The sequence below is a fragment of the Desmodus rotundus genome, chromosome 12, assembly GCF_022682495.2.
Source record: "Desmodus rotundus isolate HL8 chromosome 12, HLdesRot8A.1, whole genome shotgun sequence".
In the NCBI taxonomy this organism is placed as follows: domain Eukaryota; kingdom Metazoa; phylum Chordata; class Mammalia; order Chiroptera; family Phyllostomidae; genus Desmodus; species Desmodus rotundus.
In genome coordinates, this window is record NC_071398.1 from 99860558 (window position 1) to 99882894 (window position 22337).

The following is a 22337-nucleotide window of genomic DNA, read 5'->3' on the forward strand; positions in this document are numbered from 1 at the left end:
GTGCTGAGAAGTGGGGGCACGTGGCCGCCACGGGGTTCCCCTGCGCTGAGTGTACTGGGCAAGGCAGGACGAGTGCCCGACTGTCGGGTGGTCAGAATGATGGGGTGCGCTCCGGGACCTGCCCAGGTGAGCCATTCGTGTGTGTGAGTGTGTGTGATGGGAAACTCATAGATTTAAACCCACTTGATTCACTTCAATCCACGGAAACTAGTTTCCCGGTGGATGCTCCAGGGAAGCATCTTTTTCGGCCAGTGAAGGCTCTTTACCGGCTCCTGGGTCCCACTGACATGGCCCCCCTCGTCTCTGGTGGCATCTTCGCTACGTGGTGTGAGGAGTTCCAGGGGCTGTGACCGCAGGCGGCACCTTCTCCCAGGAGGCCTGGTTGCTGTGGCTGGTATTGGGGACTCAGGCACCGAGTTCGTTTGCAGAGACGTGGCTGGGGGTTTCCAGGCCGGCCTTGGGACCAGCCCAAAATACATGAAGAATTAATGCTGATGCTCTGCCTGCCACTTAAGTTCGCGGCTACAGAGTTTTTACTTAATTTACTTAATTTCTTTGCTCTGTGTCTCTTCTATCTGATGCAAAAAAACCAGTTTTCAGTCCCAGGAATGGTAGAAGTAAATATCATACAATTATTAGCATAATCCCCAAACATCCATTCCAAAGTCTCAGAATATCAATAATACCGACCATATGATTACTGAGAGTATTTGGGGTGTTTTGGGGTGGATGGGTATTCTATTTGTTTGTTTATTCTTAGAGAGAGGGGAAGGGAGGGAGAAAGAAGGAGAGAAACATCCACGTGTGGTTGCCTCCCATGCGCCCCCCACTGGGAACCTGGCCTGCAACCCAGGCATGTGCCCTGACTGGGAATCAAACCGGCGACCCTGTGGTTCGCAGGCAGGCACTCAACCCACCAAGCCATAGCCGCCAGGGCTGGGTGGGTGTTCTTTCAGATACATCCCACCCCGGGTTCGCAGTCACGTTGCGGACGGACATGCTGGGCACCTGGAGTGGTTTCTTGGTTGAGTGGGCGCCACCAGGTGGGTAAACGTATGCTGACACTGGTCCGGGTGCCTTGGTCCCCAGCTCTCAGGCCCCGTGCCCTAATGGCCCTGACCTTCACAAAACCAGCACATGACATCCGAATGGGCTTCCGGGCTAGCCCCAAAGTGTATTTAACCTGCACAGGGGCGGGCCCCTGACTGTCCCTTGTCACCTTGCTCTTACACGTGTCACCCACTCCTAAGCCCTGGGACGGGTTTTGGAAACATGGGCGGACACCACTTTATTTTCAGCCAACAGTAGGGACAGCGGAACCTGCGGTGACGCTGCTGCCCTGTCCTTCCCCTCGCTCCCTGGGCGGAGGAGGACACCTGCTGGGGAGAGAGTGCAGCAGCAGTGGGACATCACCAGCTCCCTCGCTCAGGTCCCCATCTCTGTCCTGCCCGGGTCCTCGCAGCAGCCTTCCGTCACTCACTGTGGTCCACCGTCCCTCCATTGTGGCAACAGTCTTTGTAACATCGAAGTCGAAGCACACTGCTTCCGTAGGCTTTGGGGAGATGTGGACGATTAAACGGGGCCCAGCCCCGTCCGGCTCTCTGGCGGCTCCCCCTCTCCTCCCCACACCTTTCTGCCTCCAGGTAGGCAGATGTGTCCTCAAATTCTGCATCCTTCACCTTCTTTCTGTACTTCCATTGTTTTGTCTGCGTGGGGTGTTCTTCCTCTTACTTACCTGCTTTTCTCCTAGGACCTTCTTTACTCTGCCGTGTGAGTCACTTATTTAAAAAATGGGCAGAAAAGACTGTTAATTTGCTAAGCCTTCATGGCCTCATCTGAAAAATGGGGTTCATGCTCCAGTCAGAAGTCCCCTATCCACCACACACTTACCCGAGTCTTTGGATGGGTCCTCTGTTCCATCCGCAAAGCACCTGCCGCCGCCCCTGGGAACCCCTGGGGACAGATGGTCTCAGCTGGCCGCTCTGTGCTTCAGCGTCTGCTGCCCCTGCTGCCCCTGCTGCCCCAGGAACTGTAGCATTACTTGTTCGCTTGTTCATTACAGTGTGTAGATTACATTATGTAACTTAGTGAAACGTGAATGCAGAAAGAGACTGGCTTCTATGGAGATTCATTTGATTAAGTCATTGAAAGCCAGTTGCTAACAATAATTGTACTGACTCAGGTGTGGGGGAAGTAACAGAGAACAGAAGAGTAACAGACTCAGGGATGCTCGGCACTCTCTGCTCTCTTAGTGTTTTAGTTTATCCTCCACAGAAAAGAGGCCAAAACGGGACAAAAACATTTGATTTAGGAAAACATCCGCCATGAAACATGGAGTTTCCATCGTGACAAAGTCTGTTTAAATTCTTCCAATTTTTTGAGACCAATTTGAGTTGCCAGCATTTGGCTCTGGTGTACCACGGCTGAAGCATTCGAGGAAAACAAAGGCTTCTTTAGCGTAAAGGGGCCCTTCCCCCGGCTTTCCCCCTGGGTTCCCGTCTCTCCACCCAGGCCTCTGTGGCCCCTGTCCTTGGCTGAGACTTTGCTGCACCCTCGGTGTTACCGGGGAACGCCCCTGCCTCGTTAACTGGAAACCTGGCTTTGTCAGGAGGGAGACCGAGTCCACCGTGAGCACAGGCTGCTCTGTCTCTGGTCTCCAAAGAGCCTCTCTTTTCGGATTATACCATCAGTCTGTAACATCTCATCTCCCTTCTTAAGAGTAATTTTTAAAAAGCCCTGGCTGGTGTAGCTCAGCAGATTGAGCGCCGGCCTACGAACCAAGGAGCTGCCTGTTCGATTCCCAGTCAGGGCACATGCCTGGGTTGCAGGCCAGGTTCCCAGTGGGGGACACACGGGAGGCAACCACACATTGATGTTTCTCTCCCTCTCTTTCTCCCTCCCTTCCCCTCTCTCTAAAAATAAAAGATATATTAAAAAAACCAACAATCAGTAGATTTTGAGTGAAGCGTGAGACCCTCCTTCATGTGACCAGAACCTCATCTAAGTGGTTGAAGGCCTTAAAAGCAAAGACTAAGTCCTGGCTGGTGTGGCTCAATGGATTGAGCCCCGGCCTGTCAACCAAAGGGTCACTGGTTGGATTCCCAGTCAGGGCACATGCCTGGGTTGCAAGTCAGGTCCCCAGAAGGGGGCACAGGAGAGGCAACCACACGTTGATGTTCTCCTTCTATCCCTCTCTTCCCCTCTCTAAAAATAAATAAACAAAATCTTTACAAAGCAGCAAAGACTGCAGCATAGAAATGCTGCCCAGGTTTTCAGCTTGCAGCCCTGCGGAATCTGGAGTGAAGATGGCAACATCAGGTGTTACCTGAGTTCTGCCCAGCCAGCCTGGCAGCCTGCTCTGTGGGTTTCAGACCTGCCAGCCCCACAGTCGTGTAAGCCAGCTCCCTCCTCTCTCTCTCTCACGCTCTCTCCCTCTCTGTGGAAACATAGTATCAGTTCTGTGTCTGGACAACCCTGGCTCCCCAGATCCACACCCCGCTCTCCTAGCTAGCGAACTCTGAGCCGCAGCTGGCACCCTCTGCTCAGGAACACACCTGCCTCGGCACACATTCTCTGCCCTCCAGTCACTCCCACCTGAGGGTGTGCCCCTCCTCTGGCGCCTGGCACACTCCTCCTCCTCCTCCTGGCCCTCTGTCTCTTTGAATTCTCACCCTGAGCTTGCAGAGCTGGCGGCAACGCCCTCCGTGCCCTCTCAGCTGCTGTGGGAATATTGCCGACGAGCTCCTCCTGGGAGGCTGAATGTCCTTTTGAGTCTTCTCCCCAGGGCCAGCTTTCTGGGGTGCAAAATCCCCTTTTTCTTTGAAAAGTGACCGCCCAAATAAGAGTGAGTTTTGATGGCGACCCTCCTGAGGACGACGTCTGGACTCAGCGCAGTGAGAGGACACTTGGAGGGCCTGGACGGCAATCCCAGCTCCTCCCTCTTGGGGGCAGCGCTGTGACCTTTCTGAGCCGAGTTTCCTCCTCTGCACCAAGGATGACCAAGGATGACCAGGGATGACCAGGGATGACCGAAGCGCTCCTGCAGAATGGCCCCTGAGATAGTTTCCAAAGTGCCACACTCTAGCTTCTGGCCCAGTCTGGGCCAGTTTCCTTTTCCTTCCCAGGGTCATTGTAACGGTCAGCTGAGCGGCTGGGCTTCGCGGCCGGTAACGCTCTCTCTACTCGTTAAGTTCTGCGCATGATATTTTAATGGCACTAACAGTAAAAGCACACGTAGTTGAGATGAACAGCTAGAAGTTCTGGAGGAGGTTTGTCATTTTCTAACGTATGAATTATATCAATAAACATCGCGACCACCTTTCTAAAAAAGCATCAAGAATCATGATTTGTCAAAATGCGTTGATTGGGGGCAGAAATCATACGTGGGTGTGGCCCCCACACCCCAGTGTGAGATGTGCGGTTTTGAGGCTGGAGGTGGTCAGGAGGGAGGAAACTCCGGAGGTGCCTGAGGACCAACTGAGACAAAGGACACTGATACAAGACCGAGACCCTGTTCTAGGACCGGTTGTCCCGCTTTCTGGAAAAGCACTGAATGATGGTAAATTACGGATGCATCTGTGCAGAAGATGCTACGTGACCCCTGCTTCGTTATAACTGCATCATAATAAATTAACTTTGTGCGACCCCCCTTCCCCCGGCCAATCAAGGAAAATCACGGGAGACCACATGTGCTGTAGCTTAAAAGTAATGTAACTACTTGTACAGGCACAATAAAAGCCCGCCGAAACCAGCCAGGGAGTGTCCGCCCTGTGAGAACAGAGTCCCTCCAGCCCCTGAGGGTCCACCTCTGCTGGAGTCGGCCCGCTCCCATGTCCTGTGGAGCGCACTGTTGCTTAATAAATGTGCTCGCTCCCTTTCTGCTGTAAGCTCTCTCTGTGTTCCCTTCCATTCATTGTTCGAGGTCCCAAAGAACCTGGGTACCTGTGCCCACCTGCGACAGTTCCTGTGCACATACATAGCCGCCCTGTGGCTCTACAGCACTGGTCCCCAACGCCTGATAGGTTTGGACTCTGTTTCTGGTGGACGCTGATCACAAAGGGAGCCGCTGAGGGTGGCCCTGGAGTTCTCTGAGTTTGCGGACTGCCCTTTCGCTTGGGGACCGCCCCCTCCACACCTCAGGAGCATTGAGAGGGCTCGCGAAGGGGTGCAGAGAGCTGGAAGTGCGGATCAGCGCCGCTCGATTCTGCTCTAACCCTGAAAAGCGCCATCTCTAATGTCGTGTAGGTGAGATGGGAAAGAACCCTGAGGAAGACTGCAGCTCCCGGAGGAGGAAGAAACAAGCAGGAAAGAGTGGTGTCCACGCGGCCAGATTCAGTTGCTCAAAGTGCCCACTGCAGACCCCGGAGCTCAGCCAGGGGACTGCGCGGAAGGCCCCGAGGCTTGGGAGTGCCCAGGCCTTTGTCCTTTAGGTCCCTGGCCAGGCTCCTGTTTCTGCACTGCGTGGTCAAGGGTGTCAGGGTGGTCGGGGACGTGGGCTGTGAAGGAATTCACAGAGAGAAGGAAGCGCAGCTCTGAGGGGTTAGGGCTGGGAGGGTCAGCGGGAACGAGGTGGCTGCAGAGCAGGATGTGTCAGCGAGGCCGCAGCTCGTTTCTCTGCCGTCTTTGGGTGCAGGGTCTGGCGGTCGCTGTGGCCTGGTGCGCCGTTTTGCAAGTTCCTGGAGCCCGGGGCACCTTCAGGACGCTTCCGGCAATTTTCTAGCCCCGAAGATAAAGTCTCATAAAACAGTGAGGGTCAAGTCACGCTTTATGGGGTCCAGCTAGCTCTGGGAGAGAGCCTGAGGCGGGGGCTTTTGTGCTCTTTATTAAAGGGCAGTCACAGGGCTGCGTCAGAATGGAAAGCACCCTCACATCGAGTGTCTCGTTGGCCGTGGTCGTTACAATGACCGTTTCCAAGTATTATCATGCAGTTCATACTTCTATAATAAAAAGTAATGGAGGCTTCAGAGCGAAGTAACCCCCCCAAGTAACACTTCCGGCACCCCAATCCTCCGCTTTCTTTAGGTGGTGGGATCAAGAGTGGGGGGATCCCAGGATGATGACCAGACAGAGGGAGACAGACTAAGAAGGGGGGGGAGGAGGAGGAGGAAGAGGGAGGGGGAGGGAAGGAGCGCGCACGTGGATAGAATCGCCCCAGCCTTCCGCCTAAGCGAGGGCCTGACCTGGAGCCGGGTGACCCCCCCCCCCCCGAAAGTCCCCCAGACGCTGCCCCTCCAGTGCACCTGCCCTGACACCTCGTTCGAGCCCCGCCCACCGGAGGACCCCGCCCCCAGTGCCCCCGCCCACACGCGAGGCCTCGGCCCCGCCCCCCACGTGAGGCCCCGCCCCGCCCCGGACGCGTCCAGCGCTGCTCCGCGCCCTCGCCCGCAGTCTCCCCCCGCATGTTGCTTCGGGTCAGCCTGGCAGCGCTTCCCCGGCTCCTGCGCGCTCTCCGGCCCGCGTCGGTCGCCTCCATGAGCACTGGCACCTTCGTCGTTTCGCAGCCGCTCAACTACCGCGGCGGAGCCCGCGTGGAGCCGGCGGACTCCTCGGGCACCGAGAAGGCGTTTGAGCCGGCCACCGGTAACGGCGCGGGGGCGGGGACGGGGTCCGAGGTCCGAGGTCCGGCCAGCCGCGCGCGGCCTGCGGGTCGGGGACGGCGCGAGGCCTGGAGCGGGCGCACAGCCCTGGTAATGATTACCGCCCAAAGCCAGGCCCGGTGGCAGAAGGGGCTGCCCGAGGGGGGCGGGGGACAGGGGAGGCTCCTCGATGACGCTGTGAGCACCGAGGGGACCTGGCGGCCCCTCCCCAGAGTTAAACTTTTCTGTGCATGAGTCCAAGTCAGGCCCAAAGGGTGCCCAGCACTGCTCCGGGAACAAAGCGAAGGAGCGAGAGGTTTCCCGTTTGGTTTGTTTTGCTGGGTTTTGTGGATTATTTGCGGGGTGTGCAAACCAGAAAGGCCTGCAGCCCGAGCGCCAAGTAGGCTCACCGATCGCACCGAGCCACCGAGCAGGAAGCGGCCCTGAAGCCGCCTCCGGTCCGCCCTCCAGCTGAGCGCAAGCTACTCCTGCCCCCAGCCGTGAACGCAGAAGTGGGGAAGTGGGGAAGCCGACTCTCTCTGTTGATCCCCTGTGATGTGTGTGATTGTGTGTGATCCGTAGCCGTTGCCTTCACTGGCTGGCTGCTGACTTTGTAACAAATTGCAGGTTTGTGCAACTCTGAGAAAGCAGAGTCCCTGCAGTTTTTGTGGGAGGGACAGAAGGGCTGACTTGACCAACCGACAGAGTTCCCGTTGGTACAGTCCGTGGGTCCCAGCCATGGGGATAGGGGGCTAGGATGGTATTTTGCCCCAGAATAGGGACAGGGAATAAGGCTGGAGTAAGAGAAGGAAGGGATTTGAAAAAATATATATTTGGGGGGGTGGGGGGGACAACCTGGTTGCGTTTTTAAGGAGATCTTTTCCTGACATTGCTGTTCATTCACCGTATTTATCAAGTGTTAGTATAAGCGCCGTGAGAGAATTTATGTGGGAGCCAGGCCCGGGGTTTGCAGTCAGAACCCGTAACCCAGGAGACTGAGCACAGTGCTTTCCTTGTTGACTGAGGTTGTAAGGCCCCTGCCCTCCTCAAACACTGGAAATGAGCGCGGCAGAGGGAGACCAGGAAGTTAGTGTCAGTAAACACGCCTGTAAAACAGGCGGTGAAGGGGGTCCTCACCTTCCATCGGGGTGTGCTTGGGGCAACGGACCTGACCTCACTAACTGTGTGAGAGCTTGACGTTCCTCTGCAGAGGGGTCTGCAACTTTTATTAGATTCTTAAAGGGCGCCAGTGACCCCAGAATAGAGTGGGAACTGCTGGGGGAGGGGCGGTCACTAAGTCGCTCCATACTGAAAGACAAGAAAGGGGGGGGGGAGTCTGTCCTTTGACTGGTTGAGGCTGGGCGGGTTCACGGGGTACACTGGCAGACGGAACAAAATGTGCGGAGCTGTGGCGACGTCTGATAGGTCTTTATGCTGGGAAAGGTCGGGGAAGTCCACGCGTGCCACCAGCCAGGTGTCTCACGGCGTGAAGTCCCGACTCCCTTATGTACTAAATGCCAGTGAAATTGGCTGATGCCAAAACATTACGTAACAGTGTAATTCTGCACGTGTGGGGCCCATATCTAGGTTACATGCACACGGCTAAGTTACAGCTGCCTGGACATCTGGGTGAAGGAGCCTGACTGACCCCTGAGAGGAACCTGGGATACGTAGTAGCTTATTTCCCTGTGTGCAGCGGTGTGAGTTAACCCTTGTCCCGTGTCTCTCTCTAGGCCGGGTGATAGCTACTTTCACGTGCTCCGGAGAAAAGGAGGTGAATTTGGCTGTTCAGGATGCAAAGGCCGCCTGGAAGATATGGAGGCAGAAGTCTGGCCTGGAGCGGGGCCAAATCCTCTTGGAGGCTGCCCGGATCATACGGGTACGTTTCCGTTTATTCCCTTCCAGGATGACGGACAGACTTGGAGGACCATGTCAAGATTCCAACTCCCACCCTGGCTGGTGCAGCTCAGTGGATTGAGCGTGGGCTGCACACCACAGGGTCACCGGTTCAATTCCCAGTCAGGGCACATGCCTGGGTTGCAGGCCAGGTCCCCAGTGGGGACCAAGTGAGAGGCAGCCACACATTGATGTTTCTCTCCCTCTCTTTCTCCCTCCCTTCCCCTCTCAAAAAAAAGAAGAAGAAGAAGAAGAAGAAGATTCCAATTCTCAGAGATAACTCGATTTACTGGTTACTGAAAACTCGATTTGCTGGTTACTGGCTGGCCTCTGAGGTTTTTCCTGTCCTACTCTGTCATTCTCCACCCACACAGAAAAGGTGATTTGTGAAAGGTCGTTAGGATCATCCAGAAAGTCCTTGACAAAAACTAGCAGGAAGTCCACTCGGGTCTCCCCTGAGGGTGAACACACTGACTGACCTGAGAGCCAGCCGTGCGTCCCCGCAGGACCCGGCTCCCCTCCACATTCCAGCACCCAGGTTTCAGCCCCTTGCGGCCGGTGAAGCTGCGTGGGCATCACAATCAGCAGTCCCAGGATAAGGGACCACTGATCGGGAGCTGGTGCTGCTGTGCTTGTAGGCTCGCTCCTCCCAGCGTCCCCGTAACTGGGAAACGCACTGTTCGGAGGTTGTTTCTGTGGCTCTGGAATCGGGGACAGAGGAGACGAGGTGAGGCTTTGGAAGGCAGTTTAGTTTGCCGTGTGCTGGCATGTGAGCAGGTGACCCTTTCTGAAGGAGGACGTCCGTTCAGTCAGCTGCCTGTACGTTAAGGACTCGCTGACGGTCTGCTGCTGTGAGCGAGCCGCTTGATGGCCAGGACGGGCTCTGTGCTTTTCTCTCGGGAGCGAGGGTGGAGCAGCCCTGCGTCCCTCCGGTCCTGGTCGAAACAGCCTGTGTTTTCCCTGCTGATGTCAGACACCCGATTCTGTGTTCTCCGAGATCTGTGCTGTGGACGTTTGTGTTGGCTTCTGCTGCCGTTTCCCTCTGCTTCTGGTCAGCCTCACTCCTTCCTGCCGTTTGATTCCTCTTTAATTCGGATCCACAAAAGCAAATATCTTTCTCTGACATATTCAATCCTTTCATCTTCTCCGGGGGGCAAAGGCATTATTTAGATTTTCACTTTAAGTGCATTTTCCCAGACTTCCCCGTTCATCCCTGAGCCGTCTCTACCGTCTCTAAATCGTAGGCTGCAGCCGGAAACGGCATTTGTAAAGAGAATCGCTGAGTTCTGAGTGTCGGGGGTAACGCTGACTTTCTTTGGGTGAACCAACCCCCCCACCCTCCCTGCGTCTGACCTCTTCACTGCCCGTGGGGTGGCTGGCTGTCTTGCGTAACTTCTCTAAGGGCGTTCCTCTCCTACTGGGTACATGCAAACTCATATACGTGGACTCATACATGTGTCCATGTATAATACACATGTCTCAAAACGTCGCTTTTCCAGCTGATCGTGAAACGAGGCGTCTGTCTCAGACCCAGGACCGTTCACTTAATGGGAGAACGGGTTGGCTGTTCAGCACTCAGCCTTCGTCTCTCTTCCCAGCATAACACTGCCGTTCCCTTTCTTTTCTCTTTGTTTTTTAAAGGTTTTATTTATTTATTTTTAGGGAGAAAGAGAGGGAGAGAAACATCAATGTGTGGTTGCCTCTCGAGCGCCCCCTACTGGGGACCTAGCCTGCAATCTGGGCATGTTCCCTGACTGGGAATCGAACTGGTGACCCTTTGCTTCTCAGTCCGGCACTGAATCCACTGAGCCACGCCAGCCAGGGCCCATTCCCTTTATTTTCATTTAAATAAAAGCTGTTTCTGTCTTTCCCTCCTGGGCCACGTTGTCCATGTGCAGGTGGACTCAGTCCCTTCTGGAGCATAGTAATGTGTCTAAAAGCTGGTCTCTGTTTGGCCCCAGGAGCGGAAGGATGAGATCGCCACCCTGGAGACCATCAACAACGGCAAGTCCATCTTCGAGGCCCGCTGGGACATCGACACCTCCTGGCAGTGCCTGGAGTACTACGCAGGCCTGGCTGGCTCCATGGCCGGTGAGCCTCGCCCACCTTCCGCGATTGGCTGCCGGGGGGCGGAGGGCAGAGCCTGGGGTTCAGGGCAAAGGTTTCGGGAGTGAGACATTCCTGAGTCTCCCCCATTTCATGTCGTCTGGATTATCTCCCGGAGGCCCCATGGGTTTTAGAGAATGCTGGGAGGTCGGTTGCGCTGGGTGGGAAGGAAGGCCAGGATTCAGTGTGTGCAGAGGGTGGTGTGCCAGAGCCTATGGGGACGCCAAGAACGGATGGGAGAATGCATCTGGGGGGCCATGCGCTGTGAGTATCCGGGGGCGGGTCGAGGACCAGGTGAGAACGGTATCGTGAGGCCTCAGGAGCAGCAGATCTGCCTTCTTTCTTGCCCTCGTCTTCCCCACAGGTGAGCACATTCAGCTCCCAGGCGGGTCCTTCGCTTATACCAGACGGGAGCCGCTGGGCGTGTGCGTGGGCATAGGGCCCTGGAACTACCCCTTTCAGATCGCCTGCTGGAAGTCAGCTCCGGCCTTGGCTTGTGGTAAGAAAGAACCGTCCTTCCAGTGCGAGCCTGCCCAGTCTCTCCCTCACCTCTGCACACTCACACACACGCCCATACTCACATACACACGCTCTCACTCATACACACTGACTCCCACACACACACTCACACACATACACCACCCCCCACACTCATTCATACTCTCCCATCCTATACCCACACACACCCGTTCTCACTTATATACACTGATACACACACACACTTCACATCAGGAGGCCGTGCTGGGCATCTGAAGCCTCAGAGGACACGTGTCCCTTCCTGCCTGGCCCTTTGGGGGCTTGTGGTGTGGGGGTGCGCCCAGGTGCTGGCCAGGCTGTTTGCAGTGGTGGTCGCCTCACTTGCTTCTGCTCGTGGGAGGGAAGGTGGTCAGTGTGGGTGTCCGAGGTTCGTTTCTTACCTGCGCGTCAGATTTCATTAGACGTGTGTTCCCTGGAAGTTCTCTTCCTCCCTGGACGTGGTTTCTGTGCCGGGGGAACCCTTACACAGAGGCAGTCTGACTTGGCTCAGGGAGCAGAGGCGAGCTCCCGCCTCCATTCGTATGTGGAGAAAGGACGCCCACGGCCCCTGTCACCGACATTTTGGCCGGCAGGCTTCACAGGTGCCCTCCTCCTGTTTAAAGACAGCAGTCTGTGGGGAGGGTGCCTCTGTCTCAGAACGCGGCATGTGTGGTTAGAAAGGACGCCGTGCTGAAATGCAGCGCTCGCTCGCTGCCCTCTGCATTCTTCTTGCGCGTCCCTGAGCCACAGAGGAGAAACAGGACGGCGTCCCTGGCTTTGGGGACTTGTCGGATTCACTGACCTCTCTGGGCTCCGATGTCAACTGTTGTGAAATGGGCCTAATCCGACCCGCCTCCTCCGGCTGGCGCAGGCGCCATGTGCGGCGCGGCTGGGGAAAGGCCTGCGCACGCCGGTGTGGGGCTGCCGGTGGCTGAGCACACGTGGGGGTGGGGTCTGTCTGATGAGAGAGGCCAAGGGGGAGGAACAAGATACGTCTGTCGATGGAGAAGGATTTGGTGGGACAGGGAACAGCTGGAGGCTTTCCCGGTTTGTGCCCGGTCCCGCCCGGAGAGGGCCCCCATCTTTGTGTGTGTGTGTTGGGTTTGTGCAGGGAACGCCATGGTCTTCAAGCCGTCCCCCTTCACGCCCGTGTCCGTGTTGCTGCTGGCCGAGATCTACACCCAGGCCGGGGCACCCCCCGGCCTCTTCAACGTGGTGCAGGGTGGGGCCGCCACGGGCCAGTTCCTGTGTCAGCATCCTGACGTGGCCAAGGTCTCCTTCACCGGAAGCGTGCCTACCGGTGCGAAGGTGAGGTTCCACCGGTGCAAATGGCACCCGGCACCCGGCGCCTACGGTGGAGGCCCGACCTCCAGTCTTCCCCGGCTGGTCTGGGAGGAAGACCATGGGTGTCCCCCAGGCGAGGTGGACAAGAAGTCCACCACTTTTAGCCTCCCGTGTCCCTGGGCTGCTGCTGTGCGGTTGGATGACTTAACGCATCTGGAGCAGCCACCTCAGAAGGAGGGTGTTTCTCGGTGTGTTCCGCGTTCACCGCTGTGACTGTAGTTCGGGCTCTGACTCCGTCCGCCCTGAACATGGTGACGGCAGTGCAAAGTGTTGCTGCCCTCGAGGGTCCCCCTTGGTCCTCAGTAGTGTTTGGATACGTTCCCTCTTCTGAATGTTGAGAGCACTCCTGTGGGTTCTCTTCAGTGTCGGAGGGGGGGGAGAGCATTTAAGTGGACAGAGTGCAGCAAGTGTGGAGAGCAGGGCCACTTGGTCCACGGCGGCGACGCTGGCGGTCCCGGCCGAGCTCACTCAGCGTGCGCGCTCCTTGGCATTAAACTCCTGCTGCACCTCTTGTTGTTCCCTAAGGTCATGGAGACAGCAGCGAAGGGGATCAAGCCCGTCACCTTGGAGCTCGGAGGCAAGTCCCCGCTGATCATCTTCTCGGACTGCGACCTGGAGAACGCCGTGAAGGGGGCGCTGATGGCCAACTTCCTCACACAGGGCGAGGTGCGTGTGCCCGGGCGGCCCAGTGGCGGGCTTTAGAGACAGCTTTGTGTGGAAGTGATTCCGACTCACAGAGGAGTCGCACAGATAGCCTACAAGGTGTTCGAGCGCACTGCTGAGCCGGGTTCCCCCGCGTCCACGTCCCCTCGCGTTTACTTCGTCCTCCTGTGTCTCTCTGTAATGTGTGTGTGTGTTACTCTCTGTGAACTGCCTGAAAGTTGCAGGCGGAAGACCCCAGCCTCTAAGTATTCGTGTGTATCCTGAAAACGAGTGTGTTCTCTACACCAGCGCAACATACTTCGGAAACCACTACTACGATGACCCAGTCCTCAGGTCTTATTTTTGTTTGACCGCGGACGTTTCAGCAAAAGCAAACAGTTTTCTCTTTGTTTTTCAGGCTAAACAGATTCGTGAAAAATAAACCTAACTATTAGGAGTTCATATTTTTTATGGTTCTTTCTGTGTTTAGCCCGAGGGCGTCATTAAAATTCTATTCTCAAAAGGTAGTTGGTTCAGTCCGGCTTCTGCCCGACCCGCAGTGTGGTTGATGCTTAAGTAACAAGTTCATGTAGTTCTCTTTTCTCTCATTTGAGGTTTGTTTTCTACATCCTGCTGGTTTTAAAGTGGGGGAACACCAACATGGTTCTAAAAGGCAGAATTTTGCAAAAAGCCACACAGAAACGTCAGTCTTCCGCATTGCTCCTGACGTCTCCCACACCCTCCTGGAGGCAGCCGGCCCAGTCTGTTTCTCATTTTTCCTCCCTGTGTTTCTTTTTACACAAGTGAGCGGATATTTAAATATATGCATTTAAAAATTTTTATTTATTCTTACAGGGGAAGGGAGGGAGAAAGAGAGAGAGACAAACATCAACGTGTGAGTGATATATTGATCAGGTGCCTCTCAAGCGCCCCCTACTGGGGACCTGGCCCACAACCCAGGCATGTGCCCTGACTGGGAATCGAACTGGCGACCCTTTGGTTCACAGGCCAGCACTCAAGCCACTGAGCCACACCAGCCAGGGCACTTACACTTTTCTCAACACCAGCCAGGGCACTTACACTTTTCTCATCTCCCATCTTATGCGTGGAACCTGGCATGTCAGAGGTCCGTTCTTGCACTTTGCTTTCTCAGCTGTATCTGGAAACCCTGGCTGCCCAGTATAATTCCCTGTGCCACTGGTAGCATTTGAGAAGGACTGAAGTTCACGTCTATGGGAGAGTCGAGATACTTGTTAATTGGGGTTTCGGAGATAAGCATGGATTACGCAATGCTCTGGGGTTTTATTAGGCTTAAGCCCTGAGTTCTCAGCTATTCTGGCTCCATCCGCTCCCATTCTTCCCTCTTCCTCTTGAATATGCGCCAGACTGAGCGGCTGCTGGGAGCACATGGGAGAGGGCCTGAGGGCCCTGAGAACGTTTAATCACAGGAAGATGGCAGTTTCATCTCAAAGGGCTGATAGTTTGTGCGGTGGGGTGATGTTCTCACAATTACATGTGTGATCGTCTTCATATGGGGGTAGGTTTCATCAATGGAAGTAACCTTTACACAAATACAGTGTATTTTTTTGCCCTGGCTGGTGTGGCTCAGTGGATTGAGCACTGACCTGCAAACCAAAAGGACTCTGGTTCGATTCCCTCTCAGGGCACATGCCTGGGTTGTGGGCCAAGGTTCCCCGTGGGGGGTGCTCAAGAGGCAAACACACACTGATGTTGCTCTCCCTCTCTTTCTCCCTTCCCATGTCTCTAAAAATAAATAAATAACATCTTTAAAAAAATAAATAAAAGTATAGTGTATTTTTTTCAGCTTGAACCTGTGGGATTCTCCGCCCTTTCCTTCTTTCTCCTCTGCATACTGGTAATTCGCGTCTGTGTTTCAGGTTTGCTGTAACGGCACAAGGGTGTTTGTGCAAACGGAGATTCTGGACAAATTCACAGAGCAAGTGGTGAAACAGACCCAGGGGATAAAGATTGGAGACCCCCTGCTGGAGGACACCAGAATGGGCGCCCTCATCAACCGGCCACACCTGGAGCGCGTCCTTGGGTTTGTCAAACAGGCCAAGGAGCAGGTGAGGAACTGGGGCTGGGATGGAGGGCAGGGGAGGCCTTCCTGGGACTGTACCCCTTGGCTCTTGGGGTCTGGGGCAGTGTCCCCATGTGTCCCTGCGGTGAGTGACTAAGTACTCGTTTGTGCAGGGGTGCACGGGGGCTTGCCTGTTTGACGTGAAGTAAGCATTGTGTTTTGGGGATTTTTTTTTGCAGGGGGCTAAGGTGCTGTGTGGGGGAGACCTGTACACACCCGAAGACCCCAAGTTGAAGGACGGCTACTACATGAGACCTTGTGTGCTGAGTACGTCCTTCCTCTTCTCATTTGCTCTCAAACAGTTTGAATTAACTATCGGATGGAAGAGAATTCTTGTCAAGTATGTGCGTGGTGCCAAGCAGGGGTTGGCAGATGGTGTGTCCCCATTACCCCGATGTAAGAACCAGAAGTTGGCCGTTACCCCCCGAGTCCCTGTGCACCCCGTCCCTGGGACGGCCAGGTGGGTTAGTGCACCGAGGACTCGCTGCGTCCACACCTGTTGTCCTGGAAAGAAGGGCTTTAAAGAAATGAACGTGCACCTTTGATTCTTTAAAAAAGTCATGAATTTTAAGTCATGCGGTTACGAACGCACCTTTCTGTGAACTACGGGTCCTCAGTGTCGTCACGCCAGTCTGTCAGACAATGTGGCGGGATTCCTAACAATTACGTGGCTTAGGCACTTGCAGCACCCCCTTCAATCTGCACCCCTCCCGGCGCGGTGGGCTTGCAGCAGCAAGGTCATCCTGCGGACCTCGGCCAGGTCTGTTGGTCCCGGCCCAGGGTGACGGCCGCTCTCGAGGCCGTTGTCCTGTCAGGCTTTCCTCCATCGCTCCATGGCATGCATTGCTGTCACCTGCGTGTTCCCTAGGCTTTCACAAGCCATGTGCAGGTTGAGTTATGTGATTCATCACGCCTTATTGCAAAGGTAGAGCCAGCTGATTTTTGTCCCCAGGGTCGATGTGGTGTCAGTTTTACCGCCGATGCTCAATGCCCTTGGACTAGCAGTGGTTACTAATGCATAGGAAGAGTTGGCAATGTCCTTGGAATGCAAACTACGGTCTGTCCCCAGTCTCCTGGAGACCAAGTGCGTGCGTGGAAAGGAAGGAACGAAGTGTGCGTGACGTGTCAGCAGTGGCTTCCTCTGGATGCTGGCAGGGAAGGTGGTTTTTGTCATTCTTTGTGCGTTTCTGAAGATGGGATCCTTGGTTTTCACTTACTTACTGTTGGGCGGGGAGCAAAGCAGAGTGAGTCAGGTTTCGGGCGGCGGCCTTTCCTTGCACGGCAGCCGCTCTCTCTCTGTCCTCGCTGCCGGCTCTCAGTGCGGAGCCTACTGCCTGCAGGGAAGCAGCTGCCTCCTGGGGCTGTTGAGTAGTGAATTGTCTTGAGTAACGATACTTTGGCCAATGGTTTCCCTGAAAGTGTCATGCGGATTACTCGTTTTCAGAGTCAGGGCGTAGTAAGCCATGCTCAAGGACACCCCGAGGACTGTGCGACACCCACGCATGCATAAGCTCTCATCCCCATCTTAGGAGATGTGGGCTCCGCAGTTCTGTGGGCGTGTGAACGCAGGGTGTAGAGACCTCGGCTCCTGCAGAGCTGGTGTTGCTAGGAGGTTCCCATGCTGTCCTTTGGCCTCATTTGCGTACGTCATGGCACAACTTCAGGAGCCAGTGCCCCCCCCCCCCCATGCTGTGGTCGCCCCCTCCGGCAGCCAGCCTCAAGTCTCAGGTAGGGGCAGTTAGGGCTCCCCCTCTGCAGATCACGGGGGTGCAGCCTGCAGCCTCTGAGCATAGGAGCGCCTGTCCACAGGCCTGTGTGGAAATGTCACGTGTGAATTGGGTTGCTTCAGAGGATTGGCCCCTTGAACTTAAGTACGTTTTCCTATCAAGGAAACACCGCATCTGTTATTTCTTAAGTTTGTATTTTTATAATGGAACTTTCAATTTCTAATTCTGAGTAAATCACAGTCATTAAGAAAAAGGGGAGCCCTGGCAGGTGTGCGTCAGTGGATTGAGTGCCAGCCTATGAACCAAAGGGGCACCGGTTCGATTCCCAGTCAGGACACACGCCTGGGTTGCCGGCCAGGTCCCCTGTTGGGTGTGTGCAAGAGGCAACCACACATTGGTGTGTCTCTTCCTCTCTTTTTCCTTCCCCTCTAAAAATAAATAAATAAAATCTTTAAAAAATGAAAGAAAAAAAAGGAAAAGGGGAAAGGTATAAAAAACATTAATCACATATGTAACATTTTAACAGAAATTGGGACGAGACCTTATACGGTGTGTGTGTTTTTTGGTGAATGCTTCATTGTGAGCATTTACTTATGAAATTCTCTTTGAAAACGTCACTTTGAGAAGCTTTGGCACAGTCGGGCCTGGGGACGTGTGTGGTGTGAGCGCGGTCCTTTCTCCTGTTCAGGCCGTCCCTTCTAGTTGTCACTCTGGTAGGTGACGTGATGTGATGTGACAAGGGTCCTGCAGACGCATGCCGGTCACCTTGCTAGTGGTTTCCTCGTGATGAGTTAAAAGACGGATTTAAAATCACACAAAGGCCGTGCTGCTGCCGGACTGTCCGGCAGCCACGCGGAAGGGGTGTCCCCACGTCCCCTCCCACTGGGCGCGTCCTGCGGAAGTGATCGGGAGCTGTGCATTTGTGCGCAGCAGCGACCACGCCTCATGAGCCGGTCCCTTGTGCCCGTGCAGCCGACTGCAGAGACGACATGGTGTGCGTGAAAGAGGAGATCTTCGGCCCGGTCATGTCCATCCTGCCCTTCGACACTGAGGCCGAGGTGCTGGAGAGAGCCAACGGCACCTCTTTCGGGCTGGCCTCTGGTGTCTTCACCAGGTACGTGGGGAGGCCCCCGCAGGCTCGGGGGGCGGGGCGGGGGGGACACGGTCTGAGAGGGGGTCTGCCCTCCCTCGCTGCGTTTGCGTCGGCGCTTCCCGGGAAGGCAGGGGTGCCCGAGTCGCGGTGTGTAGTTGGCCACCGAGTGTGCGTGGAGCCGTGAACTGGGTCGGCGGAGACTCTCCTTCCCCGTTGATTCACTGGGTAAACATTCAGGGTGCTGGTCTGTGTGAAGCGTGAAAAGGTGCGCGTCCAGGGACTAGAAACTCAGCCGTGAATGGAGGCCGAGTCCTCCGGAACTCGAGGTCTGGCGGCTCTGAGCGGTTCCTCGGTGGCCCGAGTTGTCCTCCCGGCGACGCTTTGTCTGTTCCTGCCTCTTTACGGTACTTCCAGTGTTACCTTTCTATGTAAACTCCTACCACGGCAATGGAGGCGAAGCGGGACTGGGAAGCAGAGTGTGTTTGAGACGGTCGCGGGCGCCTGGTGGCGTGCGCACTCGGACCAGCCCTCGGCCGTCGCAGGCAGCTGTCTGGGGCTGCTTCGCCCTGGGATTTTGGCCGTTTTCTTTTTGGTGATAACCAAGGTGACACTTTTGTGTAGCTTTGCGGCCCAGAACCTGGAAGGGACACCCGAGTCTCCCTGGGGGGCCTGATGGAGTAGCTTCTCTTTGAGCTCTGAAGAAAAGATTGAGGGGCTGCTGCTTTAAAAGGAAAAACAAAAAAAAAATTATCTTTCAGAGTAATTTTAGGCTCACCACAAAATCGAGCAGAAGGTACAGAGCTCTCCCACCTGCCCCGCCCCCGCACACGTGCCGCCTCCCTTATTAGCAACGTCCCCACAGACAGGCCGTTTGTCACAACTGATGAACCTGCAGGGACCCATCGTCCTCACCCCAAGGCCGCCGTCCACACTGGGGCTCACTCGGTGCGGTGCAGCCTGTGGCTTTGGGCAGGCCTGCGGTGACCGGGACCCACGTTAAGGGACCACAGAGAGTGGAGTCCCTGCCCTGCCAGCCCCTGTGAGGGGCGGCTCGGCGATGTGGGGGTCCGGTGGGCTAAGCCTCGGCTGACACTTTGCTGCCACGACACAGGCAAAGGCTGGTCACAGAGGAGCGGACCCCTGGGCTGTTCCTGCTCTGACCACTCTATTGGGTGATTCACGTATGGAGCCCTCACCCAGTTCTGGTGTGCGACCGCGGTTTGCAGTGTGTTCACGGATGTGCACCCCTCCCCAACCCTGAGTTTAACACATTCTCCCGGGTCCAAGGACACTGAGTCACTCCTCGCTCGCCCCGCCCCCAGCCTCGGGCAGCCACCGCTCGCCCTCTCTGTCTCCGCGCGAGTCTGCTTACTCTGAACCTTCACGTAAGTGGAATGATGCACTGTGTGACCTTCTGGGTCTGGCTTCCTTCCCTGAGCACGTTTTCAGGGCTCACTCACGGCGCCGCTCCCCTCCATTCCCGAGTAGTGGTCCAGTGCGTGTTTGTGCCACGCCTCCGTCACGCTGGCGGACACGAGGGCTGACTCTGCGTTTTGGCCGTCACGCACGACTCGGCGTGCGCCAGGCTCTGTGCGGGAACTGAGAGCCTGCTTCCTGTCCAAGCGGCAGCGAGAGGAGCCCTTGGAAAGGCCTGACCAGGCGGTGCCCTTTCCCCCAGGGACGTGCAGCGCGCCCACCGCGTGGCAGCCGAGCTGCAGACTGGAGTCTGTTATGTCAACAACTACAACGTCAGCCCCGTGGAGCTGCCCTTCGGCGGATACAAGAAGTCAGGTGAGGAGCCAGCCTCCGGCAGGCCGACCAGGCCTCTAGGGACACGGGGTGTCATTCAGTCCCCGTTGCCGGGGGTGTGTCACAGCCCCAGGGAGCACATGCAGTCCCCTCGCCCTCCCCAGGCCCTGTGCAGTCTCCAGGGGTGGGGGGTGTCATTGGCTCACCTATGTCCCACAGACACTATGTCTCGTGTGGAGAGTTACTGTTCTCCACAGTCTGTGGTCTCCATGGTAACAAACCCTCTGCCCGAGGTCCCATCACAGCAGCCTTGGTCACCGTCCTCCTCGGAGTCTGCAGATCCGGTTTAGGGGCAGTGTGTCTCGTGTCTCAGAAAGCACATATTAATTTGTCTTCTCCATTATGACAGATTAATACAGTCCCTTAATCCAGCACTCAACCATCAATTACTGTCATTGTCATACCAGGCGGCATAGGAGTGGCATCCCTAAGCCACCGCCTGTTCCTTCCATTTCTTCAGTGATCAGCTGGGGCTGTCACCTCGAGGTGGCAAGTCTGCGCGTCGGGGGGCGTTGGAGGCATCAGGCATGTCACCAGTCCTTCAGGGGCCTCTCTTTGGACGGGGTTGCCTGTCCCTGTTCGCCGACGTCTCGTACTCTTGTCAGCGTTGGTTTGGATTCCAGTCCCATCCCCTCGTCTGCTGGCACGAATCTGTGGCCGCCGGAGTCGGCCGGCGTAGAGAACCCCGATCCATGGCAGCGGGCCCGGCGTGGGCGCTGCTCTGGCAGTTTGCTTCGGTCTTGTCCTGGTCATGTCCCGGTCATGTCCCTGAGCACAGCCCCCGATCATCCTCGTTCCCGTGGGGCCCCCCATGGGCTGTACACAGGGCCCGATGCGGAGTGGGACCGGGCCTGCTTGTGTTCTCATGTCGCCGTCAGTTCCTGGAGAAGTGTGTTTAGAGCCCGTCTCTGCAGGTCACTGCGGCTTTTCAGACTGCCGCAGCGGTGGCTCACCCTCCCCCGTCTTCCCTCCAGGGTTCGGCAGAGAGAACGGCCGCGTGACCATTGAGTACTATTCACAACTGAAGACCGTGCTTGTGGAGATGGGTGACGTGGAGTCTATTTTCTGAATGCGGCCATGAAGACGCACCCGGCCAAGGGCCCTCGAGAGCGAGAGTCCAGCCCAGTGTCCCGTCACTCAGTCCCTGTCACTCAGTCGTCCCCCCCAACGGACCGTGTGCAGAAGTGCCTTAGATTCTAACCAAGACAGCCACGATTCCCCGCAGAGCAAGTTTCTGTGGGACCCTGGGCCTCAGTAACGCACCTCTGTGGACCGGCCCAGACTCTGCCTCGTCCCCAGCCAGACTCCACCCCTGCCCGCATCCTCTCTCTAGCTTCCTGTAAAGAACTTGCTCCTTTTAGGTGCCTGGTGGACCCAGGCCAGATGATTTCGGGTCACTGACACATTTTCAACTCCGGCCCCTTGTCATCCCGTGGCGAAGCTGTGAGTCGGGACAGAGGGGTCGGACACTGAGGGGCCGGGCACTGGATGAGCCCGTCCATCCGTGTGAGCGTTGACTTGCCAGAGGAAGCATTGTGCTTCCCCTGGGGCTGCGTCTTTGACCTTCAGCTTGCTCTCCTGCGACACAGCAGTTACCTGTTTAATGCACAGTTTATTTCCATGCTCTCACTGTATCAGAATTAAATAGATCACTCGTTAATCTGTTCAGTGTCATGTTTTGAAACCAAACACCTTTCAAGGTTAAAAAAAAAAGATTATGTTTAGATGGAGGGGAAGGGAGGGAGAAAGAGAGGGAGAGACACATCAATGTGTGGTTGCCTCTCCCACGCCCCCTACTGGGGACCTGGCCTGCAACTCAGGCATGTGCCCTGACTGGGACTCGAACTGGTGGCTCTTCAGTTCGCAGCCCAGCACTCCATCCAGTGAGCCACACCAGCCAGGGCTGACCAGTGATTCTTATGCACAGCAGATTGCCAGGCTGGTACAGCCGTGGTCCTCAGCTTTGGCCGCACGTTAGCATCACCCAGAGAAGCTTTAAACATCCTGAGATTCTGATTTAATTGGTCAGGGGCAGTGGGAGTCTGCCCAGGTGAATCTGGTGGACAGCCCAGGCTGAGAACACCGCTTCGGGGCTGTGCTAAGTGCAGTAGCCACGAGCCACATGCAGCTGCTGAAAATTCAGTTCGTCACAATCAAATACAAGTTCAGTTCGTCAGTCTTCCAGCCTTGTTTCAAGCGCTCAGTGCGGCTCACAGTGACAGTGCAGAAAGGGGGCAGGCCCGGGTCTTGGGGACCCCAGAGGACCACCTGGCTGTCAACCTCTGGCACTGGTTCTCCAGCAGGTGGCTCCCGAGTCCACCCCACACCTCATGCAGGACCCTGTGTGCCCTCCAGGACTGAGGCGAGTACTGTCACCCCCCCCCCACCTCTGTGCTCACTGCTGGGCACACGCCTCCCCACGGTTCTCTGACATCCCCCTAGGAGAGCTCAGCTTGTGTCTTTCCATGAAGTAAACCGACTCCATGCACACGGCCACATTAGCAGAGTGGTGGGGATCCTCAGGCCAG

General features: G+C 56.0%; 1 protein-coding gene across 1 annotated transcript; it reads left to right on the forward strand.

The window, feature by feature from the left end:
- The first annotated feature begins 6350 nt into the window (after positions 1-6350).
- ALDH9A1 (aldehyde dehydrogenase 9 family member A1) lies at positions 6351-21469 on the forward strand. The gene is made up of 11 exons (XM_024553903.3): positions 6351-6579; positions 8309-8454; positions 10433-10562; positions 10942-11076; positions 12205-12401; positions 12963-13103; positions 14978-15166; positions 15360-15447; positions 17880-18021; positions 19679-19791; positions 20784-21469. Exons 1-11 carry the CDS (start codon positions 6399-6401, stop codon positions 20876-20878), a joined length of 1557 nt encoding a protein of 518 aa, XP_024409671.1. The 5' UTR covers positions 6351-6398; the 3' UTR covers positions 20879-21469.
- Positions 21470-22337: the final 868 nt, after the last annotated feature.